Here is a 22029-nt window from a genome sequence, read left to right as displayed (position 1 = left end):
AAGAAAAGCTATCGCCTGACATGGTTAAGATATAGGCCTATATGATGTGTTAATTCGAACTTAATATAACCTCTTATAGCTTAGAGAAGTTTATAAACTAATTTTTCGGCCAAATTACTAATCAAAAATGACGAAAATATTGTAATGATTCTTTATATCGCTCTAGAATTAATCGAGCAATGCTTAATAAAGAAGTGCGTAGACACATATTTGCGGAATGAAGAGGAGTTTTTGAACCAGTTTTTCCGACCAAAAAGTGAGAAAAAAATATATAAAAACATTCAAATTTTATCAAAATTCCTTCGTCTAAACGTTTTTAAAACTTCAAAACAACGTATTTACATTTTAAAAATAAGATAATTGCTCGGTATTTCCGGCATTGAGAAAGTCTCGTAGTGCTTTTAATTACTCGAAAAGTAGTTTAAAAAATAAAATTTATTCGGTAAAAAATAGAAAATAAAAGAAAATTTCTAAAAATTCACTCGTATTAAGTCTTATTATTATTTTTTTTTATTCTTCCGTTTAAAGAAAGTTGTAAAACTTCCGTTCGGACTCGTTTTTCTAGTTATTTTCTACTTTTCTCACAGCTCCGAAGGAATGTAGAAAAATAAAACAAGAAGAAAATCAAATGTAAATACAACAGATTAAGATTAAACCAGTTTAATTAAGCTTTATAATTAATTTTATTCGATTTAAACCATTAATTCGAATTAAAAGTCGCCATTAGTTGAAAAATGGCTGGAATGACGGAAAAAAAATCGATTTATTTCGGCGTAAGAGAGTCGATTAGGAAATTATAAACGTTAAACGAAGTTAATTCTATTATTTAATTGGCGAATAAAAAGCGTTATTTCGAGGGTGAAAATAACTCGTCCCCGTTTATTGTGTAAATGCTATCAAACCCGTTTAAAACCAAAACATTACTCCTACTGACGTCACGTTCGGAGCATGCGCAACGAGTTAAAAGGATAAGAAACCAAAATGGCGACGTGTTGATTACTGTTGAGAAATCTCTCTCTCGGACTACTTAGAACGTCTAAAAGAATGTATATTTGTTGCTGTTAAGTAATTATCAGCAATTATTTGTAGTTTAAACTACGTTATTTGTGTATAAGAAGTGGTCAATTGAACGTACATGGCTCTTGTTACAGTACAAAGGACTCAAGCGGTAAGTTGTACTTGTCAACATTGAACTCGATAGAGGGCAGTTTTTATGTCTCTTTCTATTATTTATTAATCGATTTTAAGCCAATAAAATAAACAAATAGAGATTACGTCACCAATTACAATGTTAAAACCTCGTTCTTAATTACAAATAATATTTATAACCCAGTTTATGCTGATTTGATTTAATGCCAAATTCTCTGGAATTTACCTTGAAATCTTCACCTTTATCTTAATTTTCTTACTTTTTTTTATGCAGAAATTACATTATTTAATGTCTTTTATGTACATATTTTAATCTTTTGAGTTTCAGTTAACTTTTTAAGTGATGATTATTGATTGGGGGATTGCTGATCTGTTGAATGTGGCTTGTGTGAATTTGATGTGTCGAATGTCTTGCGCTTTTGTTAATTTGTCTACGGTGTGTTCGGCGGCGTACGAATCGGAATGGGCGACGCGTGTAGAAAATATTGCCGCAAAAGGCCATTTATGCGACTAGTAATGAAATACGCAATGTTTGTATTACATCTAGGAGAATGCAAAGCTGTGTAACAAATGTTACTGAGATATACAAAAGCTGTGTTCGGCAGACTTGACAGTTCCGAAGCCGTTGAGTATTTTTCTGTTGAACGCTGTCTATGGTAGTGCTCTTTCGGAACGTGTTTGGTGTTTTGACGTCACATTTGGTAGTGTCTTTCGTTTACGCTACCTATCGCTACCCAAAACTGATCGATGAGGCTTTTTGTTCTGACGCAGCATCACTTGTTGTTTGGCAGATTCGAGTTGCTATGTAAAGGCTACTGATTTTCTCAGTTACAACTGTTGAGTCTGTTGAATGCAGCCAAAGTTATCTGGTCTGATGAAATTTTTTCTCAGAATGGTGTTTTTCAACCACTTGTCTGAGAAAAAATTTGATCAGACTGCAGAAAAACTGACCATACCAAGGCCGGTGCAGTTGATTATGGATGGCGTTTAAATAGTAATCTATAGTTACTGTATATAACAATGTATAGTAACTCTAGATAAGCATATTTAAGCATAATAAATAAGCATAATTCATACTCGCATATGATCCACATAAAATTATTCATAATTTAACCGGTCTGTGATGAGAAAAAGGTTGAAAAACACTGATTTAGTTTATAGAGTGGAGTTTTCTTACAGTTTGCGATACAATGTAGTGGTTATTTTGAATATGTGAAATTATATAGTCAAATATGGCTATGGTGTGTAGGTAAAATATTAATGGTAAATATGTACGACTCAGATATAACAGTTTTAAATCATATATATAACTTAAAATGTATAAAATGTTGGTTTTTTTGAAGCATTCAGCATCTTTAATATCACATTTTGCTAGATTTGTTAAACGAATATGATTAATAAAATGCTAAAAAATATGCTAAAACTTAACTAGAAGAATATAAATATGATTTGTAATATTTGATATATACTGAATATTTTTTACATTTGTAAAAAATATTCAGTATATTTACACTTTTCATTATATAGCTGAGTACTATAATTTGTCGATGAAATGTTAAAGGTATGATGGAAGTTGAATGTTGTTAAGTAGAATTGAAAAGTCTTTTTATAAATAGGTTATGCCATTTATAGAGTGCAGTTTAATTTATTTGTTTATTCCGTATGAAAAATTATCAAAATTTTATACGTTTTTTTTAATTTTAAAAGTGATTTATAATTACTGAGTGCTCGAGTCATAAAAGTTTGGAATAACTTGAATATTCTAATTGGAAAGTTATGCTTAGATTGATTCAGAGTCATTTCCATACTATATATCTTTTTCTATTTGAAATGTATTGATTTTGAATAGTGCTTTGCTTTTTTTCTATTTTAACATTGATTAATTCTGTGTCATGATGGATACTTTTAAATAATTAATTTTTTATGTATTTATGTGGGGAGATGATACAAGAAGTTACAAATTGCTTTTTATTATAAAATTTATACATTATATTCATGATTAACTTTAGCAAAGCTCATGTAAAGCTGTCTAGCTTTACATGAGATAACCGATTAATTATGTATAATTAGCTCCTCTTATTTTTGTTTATATTCTAACCAAGCTGTTCAAATTTAGATTTAGAAATCTGATACAAATACAATAAAAAAAAGTCAACAAAAATTAAAACTTAATGTTTAAAATTATCTGTTTTATATCTTGATTATTTATATTTGCATAAGTTCCAGGCCTGATTTAAATAGCTTTCAAAAGGGAGAAATTATTTTTAGAAGTCACTTTTTATTATTTAAAAGTTTTATTGGCAATACTCGTGCTCATTTTTTAAATTTCCAGTTTGTCATTTTTATTTAGACAATATATCAAAACATATTTACTATAAGTGAATAATTCTTGACCTTTTATCGTTTGCACAATATTGATTTGCAGTTACACATATATACTAGATTATATATACTTCAAGAACTTTGACATTATTTAAAATAGCATCATTGCTTTGCAGTATATAATTCATTCCTATTTTTATTGACTAATCAAATTAAAATAGGTTCCAAGATAGGCTACAAAAATGTGAGAGGAATTCCTACAACAAAAAATAGTTTGGAAAACAGATTAATAGTCTGGAAAAATGTTTAATAATTTGTTTTTCCCCCTGAAAAATGATTTTTTTTATGCCACTAAACGGCACGAATACCGCACTTTGATAAATGCCGACTTAACCGAATCTAGTTCCACCAGATCAAACTATTGTCGGTTATTATTACTACTATTTAATTTTGTTTAAGAAAAAACGCAAAGTAATTATAATTTTTATTGAATGGTATAAAAATAATTCTAATTTGGTATTTATTTGGAAAAATCCTTTTCTTTCTTCGTGTATTTTTTTTTGTTGCTGTAATATATAAAGTTGATAACATAAAGCTGACTGGTATTATATAAATTTTAATCTCTGTTAATATAAGTTTTTAAAGTCTTTAAGTGAAAATATTTAAATACTGTATAAATGTTTTGTTTGCTTTTGTTTCTCTGTTTCTCTTTAGAAAACTGTCAAATGAATTAAATTCTGTTACTACTTTAAAATTTTTTTATTATTTATTTTTTTAATTTGTTGGATTCGAGCAATTAGTATTTTTTAATTAATAAATTCCTTAATAATTTTGAGATTCTGAGTTAATGTATTTTGAAGTGAAACTTAGAGCTGATTATTGCATACAAATGAAAAAAGTTATATTTATTGGCTTTTCACATGAAAGGTAGTTTATTTATAAATGTAGTGATGCCATAAATGCATGTTTATTCATTTTTATTATAAACTGGGCAGATGTATGCTTGTTTATCTTACTTAAAATGCATTTATATGCTTAAAACTTTCAGCTCGTTTAATGTATAATAGAAAATGCAGGATTAGCTGTATAAAGTATAGTGTAAAATATATGTAAATCACTATTAACTTATTCACAAAAAAGTGAAATATCATTAAATACAAATTAATAAATTAAATTTTTAAACGATGATGATAATTAATACTTTATTTACTTTATAACAAGATAAAATTAGATCATAAAAGTAAAATTTCCTGTCTGTATTTACTTGTCTCATTTTTTCTAACCTGTTAGTTGTATTGATTTTTCTCTCTTTACAAATAATTTTCTTATTTATTTTAAAATGCAAATTAATCTAAAATTTATAGCATTTTAGAAATTAAACATACATTTTTTTACTTCCTCTTTGAATTTAAAAAAAATGTGGAGTTATTTTTTAAACGTGGTAAATTGAATTCTGTATATTCTTACGTGAAATAAAATATAAAAATTGTACACTGTATAAATTTTAGATTTAATGAGATGTTTACACTTCTGAACTTCCTATTGGATGTTCAAATATAAATTTTTTTGGGTATATTTACAAGTTTGAAGGAAAAGTTACAAAATTTTTGCAACTATTCTCTATTTTATTGATTGATTTTGGAAATTTACAAATAATTTATTAGAGTAATTTGATACTACAGATACTATGCACTATCTTTTTTGATAAGATTTATTTTATAATGTAGCCAAATTTAATTAAATTTCAAAAATTCTATAAAAGAATGGATGGAAGTAAGTTTTGAACCTGCAGTCCTTGTATACTTAGTTATTACATTACCGTTTACTCCATCCAAACACCCCGAATTGGACGTTTTCCAAAGTTTAAGAATTTAGACTAATATTATGGTACTATTGCAGTTAATTATTTTTGTTGTAGTTACAAATCTGACAAAATACAAACAATAAAACTTATAATTCACGTTGAAAAATTTGAAAGATTTTAAAAGAAATCTTTATAGTTTTAATAATTTTTTTGTGTGTGCTTTGGAGATGTTTACAGAATATTTTCTGTTATTTAATTTAATGTTGTTGATGAAGATTTCAGGTTTATATACTAAAACCCATTATAAAACCCATTATAAAACAAAAACATTAGTATAAATTTGTTAATACATATTAAATTAAATGTTTTTGTACAAAACTAAATTTAGATGTAAATTTGATATGCTGTTAATATGGTAACACAATATGTTGCATTTAATAAAATGATGAATCTGCATCTGCTTAAGCAAACTGGTTGGGTCGATGCGAATTCCTTCATGCCGGCATCCAGGTAGTAACGCATTTGGGATATATAAACTTTTTATACGTTGTTATTTTCTTAATTTTGTTATTTTATGAAACTATTTTTAAACTGTATTGTGTGTCACAGATTTATTTATTTACATTTAAAGCATTTTATACATTAGATGTGCCAGTTTGTCTCTGACTTATTGGTTTCTGGTTTGGTATCTTACCAAAATATACAAATATTTATGTTAAATATTTAAATGTAGGTAAAACAGGTAATATGTTTATTTGTTTAAGTAAAAGTATTACCTGTTTTGTCTTTAAAAACTTAAGTTTTTTGTTTTTTTAATATTATGTAGTTTTATGTAGTTACTAGTTCAAATTTAGTTCTGTATCATTTGTATTATATAATATTTTAAGTAAATATTTTTGATGAGTATACTTGCATAGATCCATAGACATAATAAACAATAATTGTTTAGTTTCAAGGATAAAAATTGTTTGATCAAATTACTTACTTTTGTTAAAAATTGTAGAAACAGGAAAAATTTAATAATTAATAGCTTGTATGCTGATAAATTTTTATTGTAATTTTCTTCACAATTTATTATAAGATTTAAGATGCAAAATAAAAAAAATTTAGCTGAAATTATATTTTAGCATTTTGTTTTTAGTAATTTTAGTTATCAAATTTTATTTTTAATGTTAAATTCTTTCACAGTAATATTTCTCAGATGACACTTTTTTGAATTTTAGTATAATACTAGTTTTGGAATTTGAGTTAAATAAAATTCTATACAAAATAATAATCTCTAAAATTTTAATTTTAAAAAGTTAAATAAGTAATAAATCTATTAAATAATAATTTCAAAAAACAAATTATTGTATTTTTTTTTATTATTCCAAAATTCTGTCAATAAGTTGTTTTAACAATAGGAACTATACTGTCTCTTTGATGTATCTTGTTGGATTTAAGGACAATTGCTAAAGTGAGTTTAAGTTTTGAGTGTAGTTGATAGTAGGTAGATAAAGCTTCAGATTAGAGGAAATGTTTTGTTCCCAAATGTCTCATGATATATGGTCTGATGCTGTATGTAAGATGAAGACAAAGTAAAAGCACAGTTATAAATAGAAGAATTCTAATCTGTTTTAATGAGTTTAACAATAATTTTAAATGATAGTTTCTGGGATTGTTGTTGAGATTGTTTTTTAGAAAAAAGAATTGCTGTTTTTTCAGAATTAGTAAAGATTTCTAATAGTGGCAACTAGTAATTGTATATAGATTAGGGGTCACCAAACTTTTTTCACAGCTGGCCAGATAGTTGAGAGTATGATGAGTGCGGGCAATATAACCATTTTGTTCAATACAAGCACACTGAATACACAAACACGATTGCTGCAGGAAGCTCGTAATCACTTTCCTTTGAAACTTTATTGAAGGTACTTATACAAAGTGCTCTGATATCCAAAGTCATCAAATTTTTTATTTCACTGATTTATCTAAAAATTTTATTAGTCAGATGCAAAAATCATATTGGACCAATTTTGGCATTTTTACTTACACTTATTTTAATTTTTTTTACATAGTAAGATTATCTACAGTCTATGATATTTCTATATAAATAATTATATTTTACCTCATTTGTGACATGTGCAGCAATGGCCGAGATGAACTGACCTCAAGGGCCGTAGTTTGGTGACCCCTGGTATAGATCAATAAGATATTTACTTCACCTAGAAAGATTATAATGCTTAATGAATTTCTTAACTCTTAATATCTTGATGAAACTATTGATAGAAACAATTGATAATTTTCTTTCTGTGAGTCTTCATATGTTTGCTTCCTTTTTAACATTGCATTGCATTGCATAGTTTGAGAATCAAGTTTATATAGTAAAACTCATTTTTTTTTTTTTTTTACATCAGTAGGATCAAGTCATTTATGTTGACATAATTGTTCTGTATTTTGTATTTTTTATGATTATTTTCTAATAAATTGTGCACAAAGTTAACAAAAATTTTTTATTTTTAAAAGAAAATAAAATCAGACATAATTAGAATATATTTTAAATACTGTATTTTACAGTAATTAAGAAGCATTTTTTGTTAAAATGGACTAAGAAATTTGCCGTATGTTTTATATTGAAGCTGAAATTTCCCAATTCTCCATAGGCTAATGAATTCCCCAAACTTCAGTAGACTAGAATTAACTGAATTTGTGATTTTGAAATACTGAAGTTAGTCTTGTTTTAGTTTCTTCTTTCTCACTAGAATCTGCTAGTCATTTTCATTTCTTACCTTAAGGATGAACTAACTAGCTGTGGTTACTCAATCCTATTAATCAATGCACCTTAAAAGTCGGTAGATTTTAAAAAACATTGACATTTTTTACCCCTTTCCTTCTCTCTAACAAGCTTTCATTATTTTTATTTCAGCCACTGCTGTCATAGTGTACCTCCCTTTCATGTTTATACTGCTGGAATCTATCCAATCTTCATTCCTTACCAATACTGAAACTTTCAACTTTCAAGGTGTGAAGATAGCCCATTAACCAAGTCAAAAACATTAGGTTAAAGGGTGAATAGTGCATTGATTAATTTGGCTGAAATTCCTTATTCAGGGGTTGTGCTGCATAGTGCTAAAATTGCCAGTTGGAGATAAAAATGTAATACTGGTGATAGCAACTGGCAATAAAAACCCTAGTTTGCTTATTTCGACATTCAGTGTGAAATTGAATCACAAAGCACTCTCGCCTTAATGCTAACAAGAAGAAAGCCAGACATTTGGGACTCTGATTTGAATGAAACCTGGTGAGCATGTAGCCTTAAACACAAACAGCTCCTTGTCCAAATAATAGGACCCACTTCTCAAGCATTTCCGAAAAATGAGTCTCTGAAAATTTAGTGTTTAGCTTATAAATCTGAAGTTTCATGTCTCTGAGTGGTGATAGCTGAGTGGCATGGTGATGTAACAAATGATTGTCTATAGTCCTTTAGTTTAGTCTGTCTAAGTTCAAGAAATGCACCTTTATAAACTTTTAAATATATTTATTAAAAATATATAAAACAAACTATACAAATAATAATGATCATTTCAGAGATGTGCAACAAGGATCTGGGTAATACCCACTTTAATATTGAGATTGTCCAAGAACCCACCATCATGGTCTATTCTCTCTTCACTCATATCACTAAGTATATCTCTCCTATTTGTTCTATGTCCATTTTTCCTTCTCTTCCTTATTCCGGTTGCTTACTCTTGCTCATATGTACCCTGTCATCATTATGATTTATCTCTTTCTTTTTGGCTTCAGAAGAAGTGGGCTTGCATCTCTATCTTCCAGGCTCTAGAGTGGAAGTAATATTGTAAGATGGTATTTCTAAGCAGGGCTGCTACTAATCACTACCAGGACCATAATAAACTACTGAAAATGGCAGCAAATTACTAACAATTAAGCCACAAACTCAGACAAATGATTTTCTCATATCTGAAAATTTATGCAATTTCTTGTTCATAGCTATGACTGTAAATTTTGTTCTATATGGAAACTTGAAAGCTTAGCTTGTAGTGCTTTTAGCATGTTTTTTCTAATATTTAAAATTAACAACTTGATAAAAACATCAGTGAAATTTCAAATAATTGTATTGGATCAATATATTTTGTATAATTAAATGTGAATATTTCATATACACTTAGATCAAATAGATTCAGATAATGCTGATAAACTAGAATATATATCTCTGAACTGACTTTTGTATGTTTCTTATCCATAATCTTTGTTAACTAATAGATAAAAATTGATCAAAAGCCACTATTTTATATAAAAAACTGTCAATAAATAAATTAACAAATTATTTAACACTGTTTATATAGAAATATCACACTGTGCCACTTGCACTATTCCTGTATCACCACATTATTATCAGCAAGGTTGTTTCAAATCTTAAATTTAATCATTATCTAGTGTTCAGATGGATCTACATCATTAACACTCCCCTAATGTTATTTTTATTTAATCTCTAGCAGAAAAACTGATATTTTATCATGATAAATGATTTGCATAATATTGATATAAGTAATAAAATGTAATTGGATACTTATTAATAAATTAATATTTCATTACTAATAATATAATTACATTCTTTATCAGTAGTAATTATATTTACTTATATCTTATTAAAATATCATATAAAACATTTTCTAAAAATGAATTTTATATTTTACAAAACAATTGTAACTATATTAAATATCTTATATTTTTAATTTTTCTGTTTAAATGCCATTTTAATTTACTTTGATCAATATAATAATGCAAAAAACTAGTTTTGATTAATTAATTCAGTTTGGGTTCATTGTGATTTATGATTATCAGTGTGAAGTAATTAAGAAAATCTGATTGCATAAGTATTAAGTAATTAATTTGTTTTATCTGTATTATTGTATCTACTTAATGAATGATGATCTTGTAATGAATATTCTTCATTCTGTAACAGTGATGAAACTATAAGAATTAAATTATAAAAAAACCGAACATTACTTAATGACTTTTGATTGCAAATACAGGAATGCACGTGATTCACCTTGGTTTTTTTGAATTTCGATATTTGAAATATGGTTCTAAATAATTTGTTTTTCGAATGTCGCAATTTAGAAGAATTTCGTTCTGCTGGTCTTCATTCTAACGAACTTTTACCAATGAATCGTTGCTTGAGAAAGGACCCAGGGAGGGATCTGAAAACGTTTGCATGTAGTATTACTTATATTTACCACCGGTTAAAGGTTTGTTGAGGGATTATTCTATGAGAATTAATTTCTTAAATTTCATTCAGGACATTAATGAATTATAAGATTGATTCATTCAATTTTATTGATTAAAGATTATTAATGTGCTTTCATATGGAGCTACATGTTTACTTGTAAATGTGTTTTCTCTACTCTGAAATTACTTAGGTATGTCACTGTTATTAGATAAGTAATAAGATATATATTGCAAAGTTCTGAAATGTATTCTACTAAAATAAGAAAACAAATTAAAATTCCAGAATACAGATATCCCTTGTACAATATGGCATTCATACAACACGGTTCGAGAATTGGGGAAATCCTCCAAACAACATTGTTTTGCTCTAACACAGTTTGTTTCATATAGCATGGATTTGCATAACATGGCACTTTTTTAGAACTTAACTACTGTGTTATATGGAGTACTGTGTTACTGTAATTACCATATTTTTGTGCATATACTCTGCAGAAAATTGCTAAAACAAAAATATAATCTTTGCATAACTCACCTTACCTATGTATAATATCTATGAAGGCAGCCATTGCTTTGTAGATACGACTGCAATTTAAAATTGGCATGTAACCTCCCTTGTTGCATAACACACACACTTTTCAATTGTGTTTTAAGTACAGATAATCCTTGGATTATATGTATCAAAATACAATACTTTGGTTCTGAAAAAGAAAAATTGCCACTAGTAATTCTTCCATCAAGTGTCTCTTCAAATTGTCAACTCTATTAATGTTATATTCAAACACTTACATATATTGTTTTGTTTATTTCCAGTTGTATTTTTATTTTCATTTTATTTTTACCTTTAGCCAATGATTTAAAGTTAAAATATCATTAATTTTCAAACCCTGTTATATATTCTAATAAATTTCTGAAACCTGTTCTATGTTCAGACATGTTTAGTTTTCAAATTTGCTATATTTGATCTGATGATGAGATGAAACAATCTCAATTAAATGTTTTATTTAATTGGAATTAAAACAGATTTACTCCTTAAATTACATATATCATATCTAAGTATATTCTTCTATCAGTTTGTCAATAATTCTGAAAGTTCAGATAATTGTTTAGGTTTATTTTATAACTTAATTTACAATAATAAACAAGAATATTCTTCCTTTAGAAATATTCATGTAAAGGTAGTATTCACAATTCTACAAAGCTGGTGATAATCTTCAAATGTAAGTTTGATAATCAGTTTCTGTGAGTAATTTAATTATATAGAATCAGTTTTCTTGTATCCATTAGTTTTCACTTTTGCTTGATCTGTTGCATAGACTCTTTAAATTTAAGAATTTTGTAACATATTTTTTACAGTTGTCATTTATATAGTGGAAAGGTAAAAATGGTTATTTGACATTTTATATATACTCTTGGTACAAGAAATGAGAAATTAGTATCAATATATAGTAAAACTTCTCTAACTCAAACATCTGTAACTTGAATATTTCTTTAACTAAAGAAAATGAAGCACTTTGTAGGTCTCAATGAAATAGCATAAGGATTTAACATCTTCAACTTGAATTTCTTAAATCAAATTTTCTCAAAGTCATAGTTTTTCACGGTTCTCTGACACTGATTTGTTACATTTCACTTTCCTGACTCAAATTTTAATATTCTATCTAAAGCAATCCTAATTATTGGATTCCATGAAATTTGCAAACAGTTAGTTCTATCTACTCCCCAACACCAATTTTCAGACAACATTCCAGTCCATAGTGAAGGTCCTTTCATTTTATCTCAACAAGATGTACCTGCAAACTCTTCAAATCCATTAGTTACGTTGAATATTTTGCTGAAAGGTATTACCCAGACTTTTTAAAACAAAAAAAAAATTTCAAAGACTATATAATGCAAGAGAGGTAAAAATACAAATCTATTCAGAATTGGCATTCTCTGACTGGAATCATATGTAACTCGAAGTTTTTCCTGCTTCTTGGAGCTTCAAGTTAGAGACATTTTACTGTAGTACATTGACTTTTTTACCAGTTGACGATTAGTAAACACAGTTACTTTTATATGCTGTTTCTAGCACTGATGTTTAATAAACATTAGATATATAGAAAAAAACAAATGCTTTTGGTTGCTTAGTGGCCCAGTATTAGAAGTAACAAATAAAAGCATCTGTGTGTGTATGTGTTAATCTTTGACAATTAGTAAGCTGATAGACTCTCCTGGGATGCAAAATAAGATAACTAAATGTAGTTTATGTGTGAATTAATTTTTTTTCTAATTTATATTGTGCATATTTTTGTAGTTCTTTTACAGAGGTGGAAATATTTTCTCAGACTTTTCCTAATGTAACTAAAACAATTAAATAAATTCAGGAACTATTCTATTCTCAGCACTGGGATGAAAAATGACATCACACTATCGGAACTTGTGACCGGTGCTCTATGCGTATACATTAAATATTGCTTGAGCGTATACGTTAAATATCGTTAAATAATGTTTGTCAAGCGATATTTAACGTATACGCATAGAGCACCGGTCACAGGTTCCGATAGTGTGACGTCAATTAAATAAATAATTGTATATTCTAAAAAGTGATTGACGTATAAAATAATAAAACAACATACCTAAAACAATGTAAATTATGCTTTTATAATATAATTTTTTTTCTGTTATTCAACAAACATTTCACTTTTTAAGTTTATTTATGGAAATTCATGCAGTTATTTTTGAGCTATCTTGCATACAACTATTTTCATTATCACTTTTAAATTCGTTCTTCTGCTTTAAAATTGTCATAATCCATTACAAATTCGTTTTGCTAAACAAAAATTTCTGTAAATTGCTTTTATGAATATTTCTGGTATTTTCACTGTCACTCTAAGAAATTTATTACTGACATTATTCTTCCTTGATGATTTTATCTAATGGAGTGCCTATATTTAAGTAGAATTGAATTCCTGTAGAGTTTAATAACAAAATGTGACATAACATCTTTGCGAGATTTTTAAGTGTATTTTATTTATTGAAATTTTTTTAAATGTCCAAAATTTCAATTAAAGCTCAGAATTACAAGTTAAATGCTAATAGAAATTTTTAATTAGCAATTTTTGGTAATTAAAGATTTCTATTAGCATTTGTTAAATTTATAAAGTACCATGTGCCTGAAGATGATCTAGACAGTGTAACCTTTCATACCAATTTTATGACAACTGCTTAAAGTAGCTGAAACATTTATTTATAAAAAAAAAAAACTGCTGATGATTAAATGAATTTTGTAGCATTTATTACTTTCTGATTAATATTAAAAATTACAGTAGAGCCTCGATTATCCGACCCCCGATTAACCGTCACCTCGGTTAACCGACCGTCCTAGTCGGCAAATTTCAAATGTCCGCTAGTGATGTGGCGCTACAAAATTTGGCTATGTCTTGGCTACTGTAATATTATTTTTACGTGTTTTAGCTGGCAACACTGGATCGACCATGAAAGGGAGCCAGAGGCTTAATTTTCTAATTTTTAACGATACAATAGCGACGATTATTATTTTAAAAAATTTTGTTAGGCTTAACATCGATGAAAATTCAACGCGGAGTAGGTTAATAGCGATATACTAATATACTAATTACATGGGATATAATAATATACTACACTAATAATGGATTTTTTCATACTTTTCAATTATCCGACCAACCCCAGTCCCCAATTGAGTCGGATAATTGAGGCTCTACTGTATAAGAAAATTATGCTTTATTGGAGAGAAATTGTTCTAACTATACTAAATAATTTGGTTCCAATTATTTCCAGAATATTTTAAAAATATTTTTTTAATATCTGCTAACTAAATGCTTTAATAGTTTAAACAACAATGGATATTTAACTAACAAGTAAGTTTTCAATGGTAACTGATATGCAAGTTTTTAAGTGTGAAATCATAATGAACTTTGGTAACTTGATGATTATTCATATTTACTTTTATTTTAATTTTTAAAATTATCTTTATAACTAATGTGTCTCTTATTATCTCACCTTAAAGTTGGTTAGATCTGAAAATGTAGTGTTCTGATGGTATCAATGGAAAATTAATCATGAAATGTATCAAAATTTTTTAATCTCAACACTTTGCAGTATTATTTCTGTTGAAATCTAAAACAACAGATTTACATATTTGAAAGTTTTAATATATTTAATTTCTATCATAATTTCCCTTTCTTAATTTCTATCATACTGTTGAAAGTTGAAGTCTGGTACAGTATTACAGATTTTGTTTTACTTTTAAAAAAAAGTTTATTCCAATTAATTTTTGTCGTGTAAATCTATTGTTTGTAGTATCCAGGAGGAATGGCAATCGACAGAGTTAATTTTGTCAAGTTCTATAGACGAAGGTCAACATTAATATGCATATACTTTTTGTCACCGTGAAAGTTGAAGTCCAACATTTTTGAGATATTTCATTTTTTTACTTTATGTAATTTAAATATTTTAGAACACCCATAAATACAAAATGTGGATAACATTAATTTGTTTTTATATCGAGACATTTTGTAATTACTAAAGAAATTTGTAAGATATTGAAAAAATTTGTTTATTTTTTGCTAAAATTTAATTAATCTAATACATCTAATTAATCTAATATTACAACAAATCTAATTATTTTGGATTTGTTGTAATATTTCATGTAAAGTTTGGCATTTTTTGTTTTTTTTTTTGTTTTAGATGTTGATAGTTCTTTTATATAAAGTGGTATTTTTAATTTTTAAAATTTAATATGCATGCATAATCGGTAGAATTTAATGTTTATATAGAATTATGGAAGTTAAAAGTAATATTTTAACTTCCAATATCACATACTAAAATACTGGTATACAATTGTAAAAACATATTCTTGAAATATTATAGGTTGAGCATCATCTATAAGTATAGATTTTCAATTTTTTCACATATGAACAAATTATATAATAAATTTTTCCCAGGAGTAAATTTGATCTTTATCTGATTGTTTGTTGATTATGATCTTGTAGCCTATAATGACTTTTCTCTATTACAGACTGTAAGGAATCAAACATTATAATTAATGAATAATTATAATGAAATTACAATTACAAGTATTTTCAATATTTAGAAGCCTTTGTGATACCATGCATTATATTATTGTAGTTGTTAAGTTATTAAAGACTGTACATTGCTACATGCAAGTATCCCTTGCTTAATGCAGGATTTAATTAATGCACAAAATTAATTGCTGAAATTCCTTTATATACATGGCAGATGTTTTAATTAATGCAGCTATACCAGCTGTCTTTACTTAACTTGGATACTGTATTTGATTAACATGATTTTGATGTATGTGGTAGCATCGAGGGATTAATTAACCACATTAATCAAGGGATACCTGTACTGTACTGTATTTTGAGCTTATTTTCTATAACAATAAATTCAGCAGTATAACCTACTAAAGCTCAGTAAAACTTCTGTATAGCATTGATCATAATAAATTACTGTACTACAGTGGGTGATCGGTTAACGAACATAATCCGTTCCAAGACTTTGTTCGCTATCCGAATTGTTTGTTAACCGATTATCGATTTACCATAGGTTTCTATGGGAATTTGATTAATTCGTTCTGGATACCCCCCAAAAATAAAAAAGTATATGCTTTCTTACTACGTTTATTCATATGTATAAATAATAATAATAATACATATATACACGGTCTTGCATTTTTATTAGTCATGTTTTTTCTGTTTGTAGGGGTTAAAGAATCTGTCCAATGTCGATTGCTTTTCTGTCTTATTCGTGATTTTTCAGAAGTAATTAATAGCATAGTAATTGTAGAGATCCCTAGGCCTATTAACCTCAACTTGGTTTGAATGCCATTTTAAGACTGTTGTTCTGACATTCTCCTACTTCTTCAAAAGATCTTTAATAGCAGATATCAGCATAAATCCGCATTTTCAGAAGAAAATGTAAAAGAATTGTTTCTATCAGAAATACAAAAGGCTGGAATTACAAGGAAGAGTTTCAAAGTTCGGGGGAATACTATCTGATCAGTATATACTGGGTTGAACGTCGGTGTTGATGTCTCTCGCGCTCCGAAAAGTTTCAAATTGTTGCCTGAAGACAAAGGAAGACCAATCGGTATTCGTTATTTTACGTCGCTTCTTCTTGTGTTTGTTCAGTGAAGTGTTCGTTATCCGAACGTGTGTTCGTTGTCCGATCTTAAAAATCTTTCGCGAAAGTGTTCGTTATCCAATTTGTTCGTTAACCGATCACCCACTGTATATATTCATGTTGTTCACATCATCAGAGAAAACATCTTGCTCAGATTTTTGTAAACTCAAACTTTCATCCCGTTGGTCTGATTTAGTTAGAGCAGGGGTCGGCAACCTTTTGAGTCGGAAGAGCCAAAATTACAATTTACAAAATTTCAAAGTTTTTAAAGAGCCACAAAATTTTTTCTCGCCAACAATAAATAGTACTCGCATAAATAAAGTTTTTTTGATAAAAAAAAAACTAATCTATTTATTCATAAGAAAAAATATCTATTTATTCATATATAAGTAGTGTTTTTCACAACAAATTAGATAATAAAAACATCCGACGACGGCATCATTCGAGAGCTTCCGACGGACTGACGACAGTGACGACGCGTGTGACGGGGGAGGGGTGCGATGAAAAGCGAGTACAAGTGGCTGAGAGATAGAATCAGTGCCTAATCCTCGTTAATCGATTCAGAACGATTTTTAAATGTTTTTTTTTTTATAAATAAATAATATTTGCGTATGGTACTAAAGAGCCGCAGCTTCACATCCAAAGAGCCGCATGTGGCTCACGAGCCGCAGGTTGCCGACCCCTGAGTTAGAGTTTACTATAGGCAAGTAATTGCTACTATTTAAAAAACTTCTGTAGAGTAGGATAGATGCTGGGAATGAATTTATAGAATGAAGGGAGAAGTAGCTGGAAAAGTTTTGGAATCACTGATAAAATACTTTTTTTACAATATTGTTTGGTGTTTTACTATCCTTCATCAATTGCTGTTCAAATGCTGTGATATAAAAGATAACATCTTGCTACAAAAGGAAAGAAACTTATAGACTACTTTTATTAATTAACAGTTAAAATGAAAGAATATATTGAAGTACTCTACCTAGTTAAATAAGTCTATGTAATCAAATCTGATATCTTAGGGATTTAATTTTTTTCTTTGAGCTCAAATATTTTCATTTATTTGATTTTATTAGAAACTGCTGTGTATTTGATTCTTAGTTTTATCTTTAGAACAGTAGGTGGTTTGTGCATTAAATTTATTACTTGATTTTAGTTTTTATTAATATCAAGTAATTATGTGGTTATAAAATTCTATGTTCTATCTCTATAACCTCTCTTATTGCTTATAAACTTCATCAAAAAACTAATAAGTTAGCTCTTTCTTCCTTCTGCTTTTATTGAATGAATATATTTTATGGTTGTTTGACTTTTGTACTAGTTATAAAACATTATAAATATGCACTAGCAGTGCAGAAAACATTTGTAATTTAAAATCAAATGCTTATCAGAAGTTTTTATGATGATAAAATTTAATATTTTTGAATATATCAACTTTTAATGTTAAGAATTTTATGTAATTTGATATTATGTAATAAATTCATTTAAATAAATTACTTTTGTATAATTAAATATACAATATCTATACTACATGTGTATTTTTAAAAATATATTATTGTTTTTAAATTGTTTAATTAATAGTTATACACAAAATTTCTTTCAGTTGTAAATATTCATAAAAAATAAAAAGTATTAGAAGAATTTAATAAGAAAAATTTCTGTGAAGTTGTTATTTAAGTAGTTAGTTCAATAACACATCAAGGACAAATTTCAGAAAATAATCATGTTTGCTGTTTTCTTTTTTCCATTCTGTTGAACATATATTTGAAGTATTAAGGTCATATTTAGAAAGGTAAAAGTTTTCACATTTAATATCAACAGTTAACTTTCCTTTATTTGAACTCTCTGTCCTCATTGCTTAAAGGAAAGATGTTTTTTTTTTTTGCTATCGATCATTCATCATTTACAGAATCTAAACAAATATATACTGAATATTAAATCATTCCTTTTATTTAGTAATTTGATTTATTGCAGTATTTAGTATTTTAAGTTTTAAAATTTTATTATTATTATTTTAATTTTTGTTTAGTGAAGCTATTGACTTTAAGTGATTAGTAAATTAATAGTTGAATTGAATTACTATTTAAAAACTCTTTAGTGTTTGTGTATTCTTAAATTTTAAGCATTTTATAATTTTATGTCATTTGAAATTATCTATTATGGCAAAAAATTTAGTTAATACATTTTTATTTTAAATAACCTCTATAAAAGTATACACATAAACATATATAGTTAATTTGACTGTCAGATAACTGAAATGGTTAAATTGTATGCCTGCTACTCTGAAGGATTTGTGATAAGATTCATGTCATAAACTCAGGTTGATCTGGTTTGGATGTGTTTGGTCCATTCTCTGCTATTGGGCATGCTGTTGTGAGGCTGGAAGAAGCTGTAATAAATATGATAAAAAGTTCTCTTAGTGTTTGTAGGATATATAGTTAGATAAAAAATAAATTATGTTGAAATGTTTTAAAATGATATACTTCATCTTATGTTTACATATTTTACTTGCAACTGAAGATAAACTATAAGATTTAAATCTACAAAATTAATAAATAAATAAATTATAAACATTCAAAAATCATCAATAAATTGATAGCTTTTGAATTTTTAAATTTCAGGCAGTTTCTTCATAATAAAAATTTCATCAAAAATAAAAAATTGGACATTTTCAATAATCTGTTTTTTTAGTATGAACATTTTTGAAATATTTTTATGGCCTTGTTGTTGACATATGCTTTGTTTTCTAAGAATTTATCTAAAGATGAAATTTAAAGAACTTAAAATTTTAGAAGTAAAAAGTATAATAAAGAATAAAATTAGGGATAATGACATAAAATTTTTGAAAAATATTGTTTCTATAAATTTATAAAATTCTGACACAAACAATAATTTGAATTCTTAGAACAATTGAAGTACAGTAGATTGCCTCATGTTTGAACTTAAAAGTCGATGCTATTAAAACTTTAATGCTAGAACTTGTGTTTCTTGTTTGGAAGCAATAAATTTACAAGTTACTTTAAAATTATATAGTGATGGAATAATTTCTGTACAACTTGAATACAATCAATAAAATTTACATAATTACATTAGTTTACAAACAAATTTAATAAAATTATAATGAACAGATATATACTTCACTTTCATGCATATAACCCGTGAGTTACCTGTGTTTAAAACACAGTTTGACAGGGAGATGTGGGTTATACAGTGGGTGAGTTATATGCCAATTTTAAATTGCACCTATGATGCAATAAGTACTTGTATAGGCACATAGTGTATGGTGGGTGGATTATGTGAAGGTTTTATTTTTAATTTAGCAATTTTCTTTGAGGTATATGCCATCATTAGTTATATGCATGAAAATATGGTAATTGATAAAAAGTTTAGATGAGTTATGGGTAAATTGTCAAATTTTGGTTATCGATACAGAGATTTACATAAATTAAGCCAACTACTTTTATAAAATTAAATTATACTGAACATAAAATTTTGAAAAAGCAACAGAATTTTCATAGTTGTTTTAATTAATGTGAAATTTATACAGCAGATTCATTTATGATCTCTGCTTTTACAATCAGTTTAGATTTGCTGTTATTGACTATGTGAAATACTGCATTTTTTCTTAGCCATCTCTATATAGTATATTTAAAACTGTATTTTTAAAAAATGTAATTTCAGTTTATGATTCTTGAACTCGTGGGAAATAGGACAGTTTATTTTATTATAACTTGCTTAATGACAATTTTTTAAGAACCAGCTAGGTAATAAAGACAGAGGGAACTACTGTGTACTTTTTTATCGTTCAATTTTATTAAGACAGAATGCCAAAGTTTAATTTATATATTTTGCTTCCATGTAGCACTATAGGCTAGAGTTTCTTACAGAACATGTATGAAAAATTCCTAAGTTAATTTGAATTACATTAGCTAATTCTTTTCATTTAAAACAGTTTTCACTTTTTAAACTAGCTTAGTTAAAAAAATTAAAATTGTTTTAATTTTTTAAACTATGCTAGGAGGAATTGAGTAACACAGTTTTTAAACTAACTTAAGTTAGTTTTAAAAACATAGTTTGATTCTACTCATCAGTAGCCAAATGGATAAAAACATTGAACACTTGTAGTTGGTCATAGATTTGTATTTCACTAATGGACTGGCTGCATGGAATTTTTCATAGAAAGCCCTCCTAGGTGGTATTCCTCTTGCAGACTGTTCATATATTGTATTGCTTTATCCCATCAAACAAATCCAGTCTACTTTTTAACTTGAATTTTTTGTTTGCGATGAATCTGATGCTGGAAAGCAATATTCTGAAAACATTTGTCCTAATTAAAAGTATTTTAATCTAGTTTTAAAAACACTAAATGTATAAATCAGCAAATTTTTATAACAAGTACAAATGTTTTTGCCCGTGTTGAACTGGGAATCATCAGACAAACTAATCACCAAATGCTGAAACAAATGGGGGCCCACCAGTAGCCAACCGGTTCCGTTCCCTGAACACTGGGAGTTCAGCCATTGGAACCAGTTGGCTACTGGTGGGCCCCCATTTGTTTCAGCATTTGGTGATTAGTTTGTCTGATGACGCTCATTCAACACGGCGAAAACATTTGCACTTGTTATAAAAATTAGCTGATTTATATATTTAGTGTTTTTAATTCTAATTTAACTAGTTCTAAGGGGCAGTTTTTCTTTAATCTAGTATTTTATAAGATGTTTTTTTTCCCTTCTAATGATTTATTTTTCAACTACCATATTTTCATGCTTACAATCTATGGGTTATCTGTGACTATAAGACATATTTATAGTAGTGTGGGCTATATGTTAATTGTAATTAGAAACTTGCACCTGTGAAACAATATCTTATCCTGTAAGTATAGTGTGTAGGAGAGTAAGTTATGTGAAAGTTTTATTTTTGTTCTAGTAACTTTCTGTGGGTTATGTGCATTAAAATATTATAGTTTCAAAATTTATTAAAATTATAAAATCTCTAAAATGAGATATTATTAAATATTTGGAAGAATTGATATAATCATGAGTTTTAGATGTGATTAAATTAACATTTAGTCACTTCAAATTAAAATGGAAAATTGTTTAGTATATGAAGATAGTATATTATTGGTTACAGATGAAAGCATTGTTATATTGTTTCATTTAATGTCAACCTAGAATTGATATTAAATAATATAACTGAATATTGCTGAATTAATTTGTAATTCATAAATAATGTTTGATTAATTGAAAATCTTAATGAAGTTTCTAACTATATCTACAAGTAAGACAAATATCATGAAAAGAAAGAAAATTTTATTGAAGGCAACTGAATATTTGATATGATTTAAGCATTGTGAATATTTTAAATGATCAACTTTA

General features: G+C 27.3%; 1 protein-coding gene across 2 annotated transcripts in view; it reads left to right on the top strand.

The window, feature by feature from the left end:
• The first annotated feature begins 940 nt into the window (after positions 1 to 940).
• The window catches only part of LOC111612865, a 73339-nt gene continuing 52250 nt past the window's right edge, over positions 941 to 22029 (top strand). For both annotated transcript variants that reach the window (XM_023354141.1, XM_023354140.1), the window contains exon 1: positions 941 to 1168. Coding sequence is in view for 1 of the 2 variants with exons in the window: in XM_023354140.1 (XP_023209908.1) it covers positions 1136 to 1168 (33 nt within the window). In the remaining variant the exon portion in view is untranslated. The remainder of the gene's footprint in view (positions 1169 to 22029) is intronic.

The sequence above is a fragment of the Centruroides sculpturatus genome, unplaced genomic scaffold, assembly GCF_000671375.1.
Source record: "Centruroides sculpturatus isolate CEXI.00-Female unplaced genomic scaffold, Cexi_2.0 scaffold1803, whole genome shotgun sequence".
NCBI lineage: Eukaryota > Metazoa > Arthropoda > Arachnida > Scorpiones > Buthidae > Centruroides > Centruroides sculpturatus.
The sequence above is the reverse complement of the archived record's forward strand: the minus strand, read 5'-3'. Positions and strand labels throughout refer to the sequence as shown.